This window comes from Lathyrus oleraceus, chromosome 4 (assembly GCF_024323335.1).
Source record: "Lathyrus oleraceus cultivar Zhongwan6 chromosome 4, CAAS_Psat_ZW6_1.0, whole genome shotgun sequence".
NCBI lineage: Eukaryota > Viridiplantae > Streptophyta > Magnoliopsida > Fabales > Fabaceae > Lathyrus > Lathyrus oleraceus.
This window is the reverse complement of record NC_066582.1, coordinates 387,315,694-387,327,729: the sequence shown is the minus strand read 5'-3', so window position 1 is coordinate 387,327,729 and position 12,036 is coordinate 387,315,694. Positions and strand designations below refer to the sequence as shown.

At 40.4% G+C, this 12,036-nt stretch overlaps 3 protein-coding genes across 3 annotated transcripts; 1 reads left to right on the top strand and 2 right to left on the bottom strand.

Annotated features, from left to right (window-relative positions):
• The first annotated feature begins 287 nt into the window (after nucleotides 1-287).
• On the top strand, nucleotides 288-1,885 carry LOC127137651 (pentatricopeptide repeat-containing protein At5g15980, mitochondrial). Its single transcript, XM_051064091.1, has 2 exons — nucleotides 288-1,764; nucleotides 1,824-1,885. Exons 1-2 carry the CDS (start codon nucleotides 288-290, stop codon nucleotides 1,883-1,885), a joined length of 1,539 nt encoding a protein of 512 aa, XP_050920048.1.
• A 1,920-nt stretch (nucleotides 1,886-3,805) lies between these two features.
• On the bottom strand, nucleotides 3,806-4,870 carry LOC127137650 (uncharacterized). The gene has a single exon (XM_051064090.1). It carries the CDS (start codon nucleotides 4,868-4,870, stop codon nucleotides 3,806-3,808), a length of 1,065 nt encoding a protein of 354 aa, XP_050920047.1.
• Nucleotides 4,871-10,211: 5,341 nt separating this feature from the next.
• On the bottom strand, nucleotides 10,212-11,688 carry LOC127137649 (uncharacterized). The gene is made up of 3 exons (XM_051064089.1): nucleotides 11,025-11,688; nucleotides 10,628-10,917; nucleotides 10,212-10,526 (listed from the first exon to the last, which is right to left on the bottom strand). Exons 1-3 carry the CDS (start codon nucleotides 11,686-11,688, stop codon nucleotides 10,212-10,214), a joined length of 1,269 nt encoding a protein of 422 aa, XP_050920046.1.
• Between the last annotated feature and the right edge of the window lie 348 nt (nucleotides 11,689-12,036).

Genomic DNA, 12,036 nt, shown 5'->3' with positions numbered 1-12,036 from the left:
TTACATTTTTAATTATTTAACAAATTGTGTTTCTTTGTTTTCATCTTGGACGTCGTTTTCAATTGATCAATGGTCCAAGTTTGCAATCCATTTGCATTTTGTTCATCCAATCAGAAAATTAAGAAGTTGAGAAATAATAAAGTTAAAGAAGCTTATCATGAGAGTACACGTGGCACATGGAATTCTCCCATTTTGGGGATAGTCAAGCACCAGCTAGAAGCTAACGGGTCTTTATTTTCTTTCTTAAAATTTTCCTAAAAAAAGAAACCCTAACATGTGATATATGTATGTGTGGGATTAAACAAAAAGGGGGAACCAAGAGATGCCTAGCGGCAGACCCAAAAAGACCCTCTCCCTACTCTCTCACGTTCCGGCTAACCCTTCTTCGCACTCACCAAATTCCCAATCAATGTCAGGTACTTCGCTCTCTCTCTCTCTCTCCCATTCCTCTTCGATTCAACCCCAATCATTCCAAATTCCCTATAAACCCTAGTTTCCGCCATTTCTCTTCCGAACCCGTTCTCGTTGATATTGATTCCGATCACACTCTCATCGTCGATATATTCTCGAAACCTCGAGATCTCGACGATGTTAAAAAACAACTCGATTCGAATAACGTTTCGATTAGCCACGATGCGGTGAATGCTGTTTTGAGGAAGCTTCAGTCTGATCCTGATTCAGCGAGGAGGTTTTTTCGATGGGTATCAGAGAATCATCCCGAAAAGTTGAGCTCCAGATCCTATAACGCCATGCTGGGGGTTTTGGGAATTAACGGGGTTGTTGAAGAGTTTTGGGATTTGGTTGGTGTTATGAAGAAAAAGGGTTACGGTGTTTCGAAATGGGTTAATGATAGAGTGTTGGAGAGTTTTGAAAAGGCGGGATTGGATGGTGAGGTTGTGAAGTTGAAGGGGTTGTTTGATAAGGAAACTGCTGAGAGGAAAGTTTCTAATTTGTGTAGGATTGTGAGGCGGAGTGTGTGGAGTGATGATGTTGAGAAGGAAATCAGTGATTTGAATGTTGGGTTTTCTAGTGAGTTGGTTAAGTTGGTTTTGGAGAGTTTAGGTTCGGAGCCGAATAAGGTTTTGATATTTTTCAGGTGGGTGGAAGAGAGTGGGTTGTTTAAGCATGATGAATGTACCTATAATGCGATGGTGAGGGTTCTCGGAAGGGAGGATACGATAGATCGATTTTGGAAGGTTGTTGCTGAAATGAGAAGTGCTGGATTTGAGATGGAAGTGGAGACTTTTGTTAAGGCTTTGGGATGGTTTTGTAAGAGGAGAATGATTAAGGATGCTGTTGAGCTTTATGCGTTTGCTTTAGCTGGTGCTAACAAGCCTACGCCGACGTGCTTTACCTTTCTGTTGAGAAAAGCTATTTCTTCTAAGGAGTTGGATATGGATTTGTTTTCAAGGGTTTTGAAGGTTTTTACCGGAAATGGGAGTACTTTGATAGATTCCATTGTTGATGCCGTACTGAAATCTTTAACAACTGTTGGTAGGATTGGGGAGTGGAATAAGGTTTTGAAAGAAATGGAATATTGTGGGTTTGTTGCTAGTGGTAGTTTGCGGAGCAAAATTGCATTTCGACTTGGTGTTATTGGTAAAAAGGAACAAGCTAATGAGTTTGTGGATAGAGTTGAAGCATATGGGTCTAGTACAGATCACAAGATACATAAATCGTTAGTCGAGGGGCATTGCGTAGGTGGGAACCTTGATAAGGCATTTGATTCTTTCAAAGAAGAGGTTGGAGGGAGCGCAAGAATGAGTATTCGTTCGTGCCTCAAATATTCATTCACATTGCCATTCCTTTTTTTTGTTATGCAGGGTTGTTGAAGGTAAGGATTGGTATCGGCGCCGGCGTGCACATTGGAGCGTTTGGATCGTGACTTCACCATTGACATTGGTAGAAATGTTATTCATGGAAGTGATGCTATTGAAAGTGCTAACAAGGAAATTGCTCTGTGGTTCCCTAAGGGTGCTGCTAACTGGCAAAGCAACCTTCATTCTTGGATCTATGAGTAAAGATCAAATATGTGGTTGATTTTGAATCTGCCCTATTTTGATATGTTAAATTTTATTAAGTCTGTTTTGTGTCTTGGTTTGGATGTCAAGTCTCTTTATGTTGTTTCTGTTTGATTATTCAAAATCGAAATCTAGATTTGCTTGAAACGTTTTCACAGTTTGATGAATCAAATCATTTTTTTTAATTTCTAAAAAATCCAACCTTTTAAACCATTCCAAATTCAATTTAATTTTTTTTTAATTAGCTTACTTGATTCATATGATTAATTACTAATTGCCAAGGTTAGTGATTAAGGTCATTATTTCACTTTGATCACAAATCAAATTCCAACTTTCCACAACTTCAAAGTCCATTTCAAAATAAATTTTAAATAATTTCCAAACCCGATTAAATCATTCTCGGTGCGATCCAAGTACTTTCCCAATCAAACATAACTTACAAAACTCTTTTCTTAAACAAACTCGAAAGAAGAGGACCATTGGAATCTAGCATTCTGGTGGGAACTCTCGAATGATTGATTCCGAGCCACGCGTTTTGGGTTAACCAGTCATTCTTTTCTTTCGTCCCTAAAGCACTTTAATTAACTTGGACAAAATAAGGGCCGTTGGGATCAAGCATTCTGGGGTAACTCTTTGAACAATTGATTCTTATCAAGTGTTTGTTGTCCATTAAATAATTTTCTTAAATAATTCGAATAGAAAAGGACCATTGGAATCTAGCATTCCGGTGGAACCCTGAATTATTAATCTCGGGGCTTATGTCTCGTTCTCAAATATTCGTCTTTCAAACTCAAAAAATACTTGATTCCTACCTTAACACTTTTTCAATAAAGATGGAAATGGAACATGGTGTATACCGTGCACTCCTGAGATTAAGATTCAAGGTGGATGCCTTGCCTATCTTAGCTCTCGCAATCGTCTAAAATTGTCAATGCGGTTTCTTCAAACCCCTTTCTCAATCAAACCTCAAAATACTTAATATTTATTAAATACTTTTTCCAGTAAGATGGAAATGGAACGTGGTGGATACCACGCACTCCTGAGACTAGGATTCGAGATGGATATCTCGCTCAGCCAAGTTCTCACCATTACTCAAAATAAATCCAACCAATCAAACTCTTCCTCGCCGCCGTGCGATTAATCAGGAAAACCTTTTTCATAAACGAAAGATATAGTGTCTTAAGGTGATGCAAAACAATGTTTCGGCCACGATTGTTGAGTCGAGATAAGTGACATTTTTCTGAATGATGATTTGTAAATCCATTCGATGTGTGGTATACGTCCGCTCCTCATCTGTTTTGGGTAAAACAATGTTTTCGTTGATTAATACAATATAGCTTTCGCTAAAATCGACCAACAAACAAACATTTTTTCTATCCAGAACTACGTAAGCCTTGACTTCTCTATTGAGATACGTAGGAGCAGGATTTGTAAATCTTGTCAGGCCCACTAATAGGTTTAGTCCTTCGTCAAAAAAATCCAAAAATATTCTCCTTTCTTCTATTCTTTCCTTCCCACCTAAATAACTTGAGAAGACTAACATAAGCTAACATTCAGAACGAAACTAACTAAACGGTTCCCGTTGAATACAACGGACGTGAGGGGTGCTAATACCTTCCCCTTGCGTAATCGTCTCCCGAACCCTGATTTGGTTGCGACGACCAATAATCATTGTCGTTTTGTCTTGGGTTTTATCGATATTTCCCCTTTCCTTTTTAGGAATAAATAAAGTTCGGTGGCGACTCTGTTCAGTCCATCATTGCGAGCGTGCGATTGCGCTTCTCTTAGGTCGTATTCTCATTTTTCGAGGTGTGACAGTAACAATTAGACTCCATAGTTAACCAATAATAACCAGCTCTAAGCATCTTTCTTGCCATAGAATGTCCATTAGTGTGTGTGCCAAAATATCCTTCATGTACTTCCGCCATTAACATATTTGCTTCGTGTCTGTCCATGCATCTGAGCAAGACCATGTTAAAGTTTCTTTTGTAGAGCACATCACCATTCAAGAATAAATTAGCCGGCAACCGCCTCAAGGTTTTCTTATCTCTGTTAGACGCACCAAGAGGGTATTCTTGCTTCTCAAGAAAACACTTGATATCAAAGAACCACGATTTCTCATCTGACACGGCCTCAACATTAAAGATATAGGTAGGTTTATCACGGGTATGGATAGGGATAGAGGGCACTTCTCTATGCAAATTCACCCTATACATGGAAGACAGCGTAGCAAGAGCATCTGCTATCCGGTTCTCGTCTCGAGGGATGTCATGGAATTCTACTTTGGTAAAGAAAGTAGACAATCTTCTGGAATAATCTCTGTATAGGATCAAACACGGATGACGAGTTTCCCACTCTCCTTTAATCTGAGTGATGACAAGAGCTGAGTCACCGAACACTTCCATAAATTTGATACACATATCAATAGCGTCTTCCAATCCAAGAATGCATGCCTCATACTCTGCGATGTTGTTGGTGCAACCAAAATCCACCCTTTCTGCGAAAGGTTTATGTGAACCTCGAGGAGTAATAATTACAATGCCTATGCCATGTCCATATACGTTGACAGCACCATCGAATACTAAACCCCAAATGGATCCAGGCTCGGAACCTTCTTCAATAAGCGGCTCATCACTGTCTTTCATTCTCAAAGCCATGATGTCTTCATCAGGAAAGTCAAACTGCTCAGCTTGAGGATCCTCAACAGGCTGATGTGCCAAATAATCAGCGAGGATACTTCCTTTGATGTCTTTTTGGGTGTGATACTCAATGTCGTATTCAGATAATAGAATTTGCCAACGAGCAATCTGTCTCGTCTTGTTGACCAAGAATGCAACCCATGGATTCATCGAGCACAATAAGATACATTATCAAAGGTCCACCATCAACACGGGGAAGCAGGATATGAGGCTCTTACAAATATTCTTTGATCTATCAAAAGAAAATTGACAGTCTTTATTCCATACCACGACTTGATCCTTTCTCAACAGCTTGAAGACCAGAGAGCAGGTTGCGGTCATCTTTAAGATAAACCTATAGATATAGTTCAACCTTTCTAGGAAACCTCAGACTTGTTTCTCTGTCTTTGGTCCAGACATATCTCTTATAGCTTTACATTTTTAGGGTCTACCTCAATACCCTTTTGGCTGACAATGAAACCGAGTAACTTACCAGACCGTACCCAAAATGTGCATTTGATGGGATTTAGACGAAGCTGATATTTCCTCAGGCGTTTGAATAGTTTCAAAAGATGGTCCATGTGGTCTACCTTTGTTTAGGATTTGGCTATCATATCATTCACATAAACCTCGATCTCTTTGTGCATCATGTCATGGAATAGGGTTGTCATGGCCCTCTGGTACGTTGCACCAACGTTCTTCAACCAGAAAGGCATCACTCTATAACAGAATGTTCCTAATGGGGTGATAAACATTGTTTTTTCCATGTCATCTTGCGCCATTTTGAACTGGTTGTATCCGGAGAAACCATCCATACATGAAAAGACACTGAATTTCACAATATTGTCTACCAAGATATCTATGTTCAGTAGAGGAAACTCGTCCTTTGGGCTGGCTCTGTTTAGGTCCCTATAATCCATGCACATCCTGACCTTTCCATCCTTCTTCGGTACAGGCACAATGTTGGTAATCCATTGGGGGTATATAGACGTGATCAGAAATCCGGCATCAATCTATTTTTGTACTTCTTCTTTGATTTTGACGGCCATGTCGGGATGAGTTCTTATTAGCTTTTTCTTCACAGGTGGGCATTCGGGTCGGAGTGGCAACTTGTGTTCAACAATATCGGTGTCCAACCCTGGCATGTCTTGGTATGACCTAGAAAACGCATCAACATACTCTCTTAGCAGCGTTGTCAACCTGTGCTTCACATCCGAGTCGATTAATGCCCCAATTCTCACTTCCTTCTTATCCTCCTCAGTGCCCAAGTTGATCAATTCCATCGTCTCTTTGTAGGGCTCGAGAGTCTTATCCTCTTACTCTAGTAATCTGGAAATTTCGTCTAGGATCTATTCAAACTCTTCCTCCTCTGCTTCATACACTGGGAACTTATAGTCGCGAGATGGTGTAGGGTCATTGCGTTCAATTGGTTTATGGAGAAATCTGCACATGCATTTATGTTTTGGATTTTTAGAAACTGACCGAAATAAATTGCACATGCAGATAAAAGTTTGTCGTTATATTTTTTAAAGTTTTATTTTCTTTAACATTTTTACAAATAAAGCAAAAAGGAAAAGGCATAATTGGAATCAAAATGAACTTTTATTTATGCCATTAAAAGTTGCAACAAAATTCATGAAGCCCTAAACAAAAACACCTCTGCCTTGGGCAGAGCAGAGGGCAACTTCCGAAAGACAAAAACAAAAAAACAGCAAAACAAATTACTCTGACACATGCATGACTTCAGGAATATCCACAGATGTCCAATTAGGATTCCTCTAGCTCGATCCTCCTCTTGTTACAAAGCTTGGTCCTTCAACAACATCATTTTGCAGGATAACACATGACTGGTCCATAAACCCGCCACTTATGAACGTCTCGGAAATCAGCTTCCCCTCTTGGATAGTCCTCAGTGCCTTGGCCAACTACTCATAGGGATTAAACCCTAACCCACTACAGTATTTGTTATCATTGAGTTGCACGATCTTGCCCCAACCCAAGGTTTGACCACTGGCCACCACTTGCCATGCATCTTTCAAAGATGCCATAGAAGACCCCACCTTCTCTTCATTGAGATCCTCAATTTGCACTACATTTGCAATTTCAAACCCTTTAAACTGGGTGATGATAGCATCCTCTTCTACTTCAATGTATCTGAAAGCAGATAATTGACTGATCATCAGGACTTGTTCACCATAAACAATAGCAAGCTTGCCATTTCGGATGAATTTCAATTTTTGGTGCAGGGTGGATGTGACGGTGCATGCGTCATGAATCCACGGTCTCCCAAGCAAACAATTGTAACCGGGATCAATATCCATCACCTAGAAGAGAATTTGAAATTTTTGCAGACCAACCATCATCGACAAGACAACTTCACCCATTATAGTCCTCCTAGAACCATCAAAGGCCTTCACAACAACCTAACTTGGTTTGATATCAGCACCAATATATGACAACTTGGAAAGAGTAATCTTCGACATTACATTCAAAGAAGAGTCGATATCCATCAAGACATGCGAAAGAAAGTCTTTTTCATATCCCATGGATATGTAGAGAGCGTTGTTATGCTTTTTGCCTTCGGCGGGAAACTCATTGACAAAAAAAACTTAGTGTGTTGTAGGAGGTAATGTTTCCAACTACATGGTCGAACTGATCAACCGTGACATCTGGATTTACGTAGGCTTTCCCCAAGACTTTCAACAGAGCCTTGCGGTGCGCTTCAGAGTTCAAGAGTAAAGACATAACAAATATCTTCGAATGGGTTTGAAGGAGCTGATCCACCACCTTATAATCAATCTTTCGTATCAGGCGCAAAAATTCTTCGGCCTCTACATCTTGTATGGGTCTACTCTCAGGAATGACCAATGATGCTTTACCATTGTCGGGATTTTCGACCACGGGCTTACTACCTCTAAGATTAGCGGGAGTGAAAACCCTACCGCTTCTTATGAGACCTCTCGCATCGACAATATTAGTGACAGTTCTATTGTTGACCAATGGCTTCTCAACTCCATTCACGGTAGTAGTGGGCTCATATCTCCATGGTATCACTTTATCAGATTTGTAGGGGAAAAGAGCTGGCATTTTGATGTTCAAGCACTTAGCAGAGTCAACAAGAGGTGTACTTTCTTTGGACGGGCAAAATATCTCAAAAGCCTTGGGCTTATTGAATATAAGCACTATCACAGACACTTCATCGTTCTTCTTCTTCCCACTAACTTATAATACATCATTGGAAATCAGCATCTGTATATCTTTCTGCACGTCGAAGTAACCTTTAGGGTCCCTCAAACAAACAGAGCAATCCTCATGATCTTGTTTCAGAATACCGGCCTTGAACAACTTGAGGTGCACATGCACCAATGGAGTCTTCACTTTCAAGACGTCCATGATCAAATTCTCATCTTCGATAATCATATTTACTTACCCATGCTCAGGAAATGGGTTAGTTACCATATTTGGCATATCACCGAACTTAATCATCCCCAATCTGACAAGCACTTAAACCTTCCCTTTGAATACAAAGTAATTCTCGGTGTCATGCCCTCGCACATCAGAGTGGAAAGCACAACACTCATTAGGTTTATACCATTTGGGAAACTTGTCGGGCACTGGTGGTGCAACATGCTTCTCTATGAGATTCTGGGCAAGCAGAGAAGGTAGTAAATTAGTGTACATCATTGGGATTGGATCAAACTGATACTGAGGCGGTGGTTGTTGTGGATACTGTGGATAAGGTTGATATTGTTGTGGCAACTACAGATATAGTAAAGCATACACAGGGAACATTGGGTGAGGTGGCAAAGGAAGATTCAGCATCATAGGTGCCTCTGCTGCCACTGTGGCTGCCAAGGGTTATTGATAATAACCTAACATAGATTGTTGTACTTGTAGAGATGGAACTACTTGGGAAGCTAGCTGATGTTGTTGTCTTCTAATGCTTGGTCGGTGGTGGGAAATAGAGTTGGCATCTCCTTCCTTATTTTTCTGCCATCCACTAAACTTCTTGGTGCTACTAGCGGATGAAGAATTATCACAAGCTATTCTTCCTTCTTTTACTCCTTCTTCGAGTTGCACACCTACCCCTGCCATCTCAGTGAAGTCACGAGGCATACTTGAACTGAATTTGTTGTAATAAAAGGAGTCTAAGGTCTTCAAGAATATTTTACACAGTTCTTTCTCTTCAACAGGTGGAGTGACTTGGGCAGCGACTTCCCGCCACCTCTGGCCATATTCTTAAAATGATCCGTGTTCCTTTTGGGACATGTTACCCGATTGAGTATGATCTGGTGCCATGTCTTGGTTATACTTATAGTGTTGCACAAATGCCTCGCCAAGATTGAGAAAAGTTTTAATATTTGCATGCTCCAAGCTCATATACCATCTCAATGGAGCACCAGACAAAGGGTCTTGAAAGTAGGGAATTAAAAGCTTATCATCATCTGTGTAAGTGACCATCTTTCTGCAATACATGACCAGGTGAGTCTGAGGACAAGTATTACCCTTGTACTTATCGAATTCTGGTACCTTGAATTTAAAAGGGATCCTCAAATTTGGAATGAGGCACATCTCGCCTGCGTTCTTGCCAAAATGATCATTCCCTTGGAGAGCATTCAGTTTCTTGGTAAGAGCTTGAATTTGACCTTGTACTGCATCTTTGGCAGCGTCTGAGTGGATACTTGGACCATGGTATAAATCAATAGGGTCCTCTTGAAGGGGGTAAGTAACCACAGTGGCAGGTGATGCACTGTATCCAGGGTTTCCTATGGGCATGGAAAGCTGAGCCCCATAGGGATTGGCGCTATAGTATTGTGAAGTGAGCGGTTGAGAAACCAGGGGTTGGGGTCCATAAATACCATAGGGACCAAAAGGACCGGTGGGAAAGCCTTGAGACAAATCTGGAGGAGGAATGAATCCTTGAAACCCATGAGGAGGTCCATAAGGATGAGCAAAGGAGTAAGTAAATTCGGATGACATACCAAAGTCAGTAGTTGCAACAGCAGTAACCACAATTGTGATAGGAATTGTAGCAGGTATAATATAAGAAACAACCAGAGTAGACATGATTATACTCAAAGGAGTTGAAGGTATGAGGTCCAACCTTTCCATCAAGGTGTCAATCAATGCAGCTTATCTCTCCTGGCTAGCTCGGAGAATGAAAATCTCTTCATGCAGTTCATGGTTCACTTGCTCGAGAGAATCCATCCTCAACTGAATATTAGCTCTTGTTGGATATCTGTGGTGGGTAGCAGGCACTTCTGAAGAAGAGAATAGACAAGAATGAGACCTTTGAAAAGTACTTTATTTTGACAAAATATGACAACAAATGATGCAAATGATGCATGGACGCACATGATTTCTTTTACTTTATTGACTCTTACTTTCAAGGACTTGATAAGTTTTAAACATTTGCAAACTTCTTTCAAACTGAAAGTGACAAATGCATTACAAGGAAATATAATAAGTGCTTACAAACAAAGAAGAAAAGTACAAATAGAAATTCAACAAATCAAAGGACCCTAGGCCTAATCTTTAATTCAGCCTTCAGAGCGGTCTTCTCTTCCAATGCTTGTCCAAGAAGTCCTTCGGTATGTAGCAGCTTCTCCTTGTGTTGATTGGTAGAAAACCAAGACGCCTCGAGATCTCTATCCAGCCTTTGCCTTTTAGCAACCCCTTCTTCTAGAGCTACCTTCTGTCGAACAATCACATCATCCTTCTCTTGCAGTTGATTATGGAGTTTAGAACACTCCCCATTAGCAAATAAGAATTTGTTCTCCCAAACGTCTTTATCTTTCACTAACTGGGCATTCTCTTCCTTTAGCCTCTTGAATTCCTCAAAAGAGACATGAGCAGGTTCCAAAGGCTCTCTACTTAAAGGTGGTGGAGGGGGTATGGAATTTTGAGCTTGTAAGCCCAACTTTTAACCCAAGTAGTATAAGCCTCTTTTTCCACATAGTTTCGAGGACCTAACTCGGACTTTTTCTTGCGAGAAATATGAGACCAAGCCTTCACAACATCCCTTCTAAGATTCACATTCTCCTCATCTTCACGAATGACAACAGGAGTAACCAAAAGAGATTTAGGCTTATCATCCATGGAATAGACAAGATGACGGTATGCTAAAGACGGATTGTAGGTAATAACCCCCTTGGTACCGATAAGAGGCACATTGGGGAATTCTCCATAACTCACTACAATCGTCCCAATATCATAGGCTGCATTATACCATACTATGTCCTTATTAGTAAGAGCCATAAGCCTTTTTAACCACATGAGATTGTCCTTGTAGTATAGAGTGGACTGCGGAAAGTGCGAAATAAACCACTTGTATAATATAGGTGAATAACAACAGACCCATCCACCCTTCTTCTCGGCCGTAAAGTGGAGGAGTAATAGACATCTCCTAGAAGAGTAGGAACCGGATTACAAGTCATGAAACCCCGAATAGCATCCATATCGACAAAGTCTTTGAAGCTTGGGAAGAGTAGAATCCCAAAAATCATTAAGGCCAAGATTTCCTCAAACACATCATTGCTCCCCATGTCGGCATAATGTGAAGCTCTTTCCCCCAAATACTTGATGGGAAAACCAGAAATTCCTCCTTTGGTGATGAGACTATTTTCTACCTTACCCTTTGGAACGTGCAGAGATGCCTCGATAATGTGCGACTTAGGTTCTTTTTCTCCTCCAATGAAAGGAATCTTATCACGGATTGGGATTCCCACAATGTAAGCGAATTCTTCGAGAGTCTGGGACAATTGATAATCGGAGAAAGTGAAACAATGATACGTTGGGTCATAAAAATGGGAAAGAACCCTCAAAGCAATGCTATCCACTTTCACTTTCATCAAAGATAAAAGATTTCCAAATCTCTTCCTAAAGCCATCATGATCTTCCACGCGAGCGACCAAGTCTTTCAATAGAGACAAATTTGGATCGGGGAAACTGAACTGGAACCGACTCCTAGTTTCCTTTTCCAAAGTCATCCTCTAAATAAACGAAAGAAGTTTACAAATGAATATACTTTCGGATCCTTGAAATTAAAAATGATAACCAAAGTTTTTTTAGACCATTTTCAATGTGAATGTTTCATCCATCTTCAAGGGTCGTAACCCGATTTATTACAAACTTGGAGAATAATTCGGACATCGTAGCTTTTAGGAACAAACCGGTATTTTTATCGAAGGGACATCGAGGTTCAAACTGGCATAATATTCCAAGGGACTCTCTTTGTCCAAGCTTGCAATAATCCGAGTAATCTCTCTTTGGAAGCAGGTGAAGGATGTTATGATGCATGAATGCATGAACATGCAATGCAAGGTTATTGGTTTAAG

What these genes read in the sequence shown, in the direction of transcription:
- LOC127137649 (XM_051064089.1), bottom strand. Translation starts at nt 11,688, where the DNA reads ATGACTTTGGAAAAGGAAACTAGGAGTCGGTTCCAGTTCAGTTTCCCC. An exon ending in TCACCTATATTATACAAGTG is followed by an intron (nt 10,918 to 11,024) that starts GTTTATTTCGCA and finishes GGTATAATGCAG; the next exon opens with CCTATGATATTGGGACGATT. An exon ending in AAGAGGCTTATACTACTTGG is followed by an intron (nt 10,527 to 10,627) that starts GTTAAAAGTTGG and finishes GAGGAATTCAAG; the next exon opens with AGGCTAAAGGAAGAGAATGC.
- LOC127137650 (XM_051064090.1), bottom strand. Translation starts at nt 4,870, where the DNA reads ATGAATCCATGGGTTGCATTCTTGGTCAACAAGACGAGACAGATTGCT.
- LOC127137651 (XM_051064091.1), top strand. Translation starts at nt 288, where the DNA reads ATGTGTGGGATTAAACAAAAAGGGGGAACCAAGAGATGCCTAGCGGCA. An exon ending in TGGAGGGAGCGCAAGAATGA is followed by an intron (nt 1,765 to 1,823) that starts GTATTCGTTCGT and finishes TTTGTTATGCAG; the next exon opens with GGTTGTTGAAGGTAAGGATT.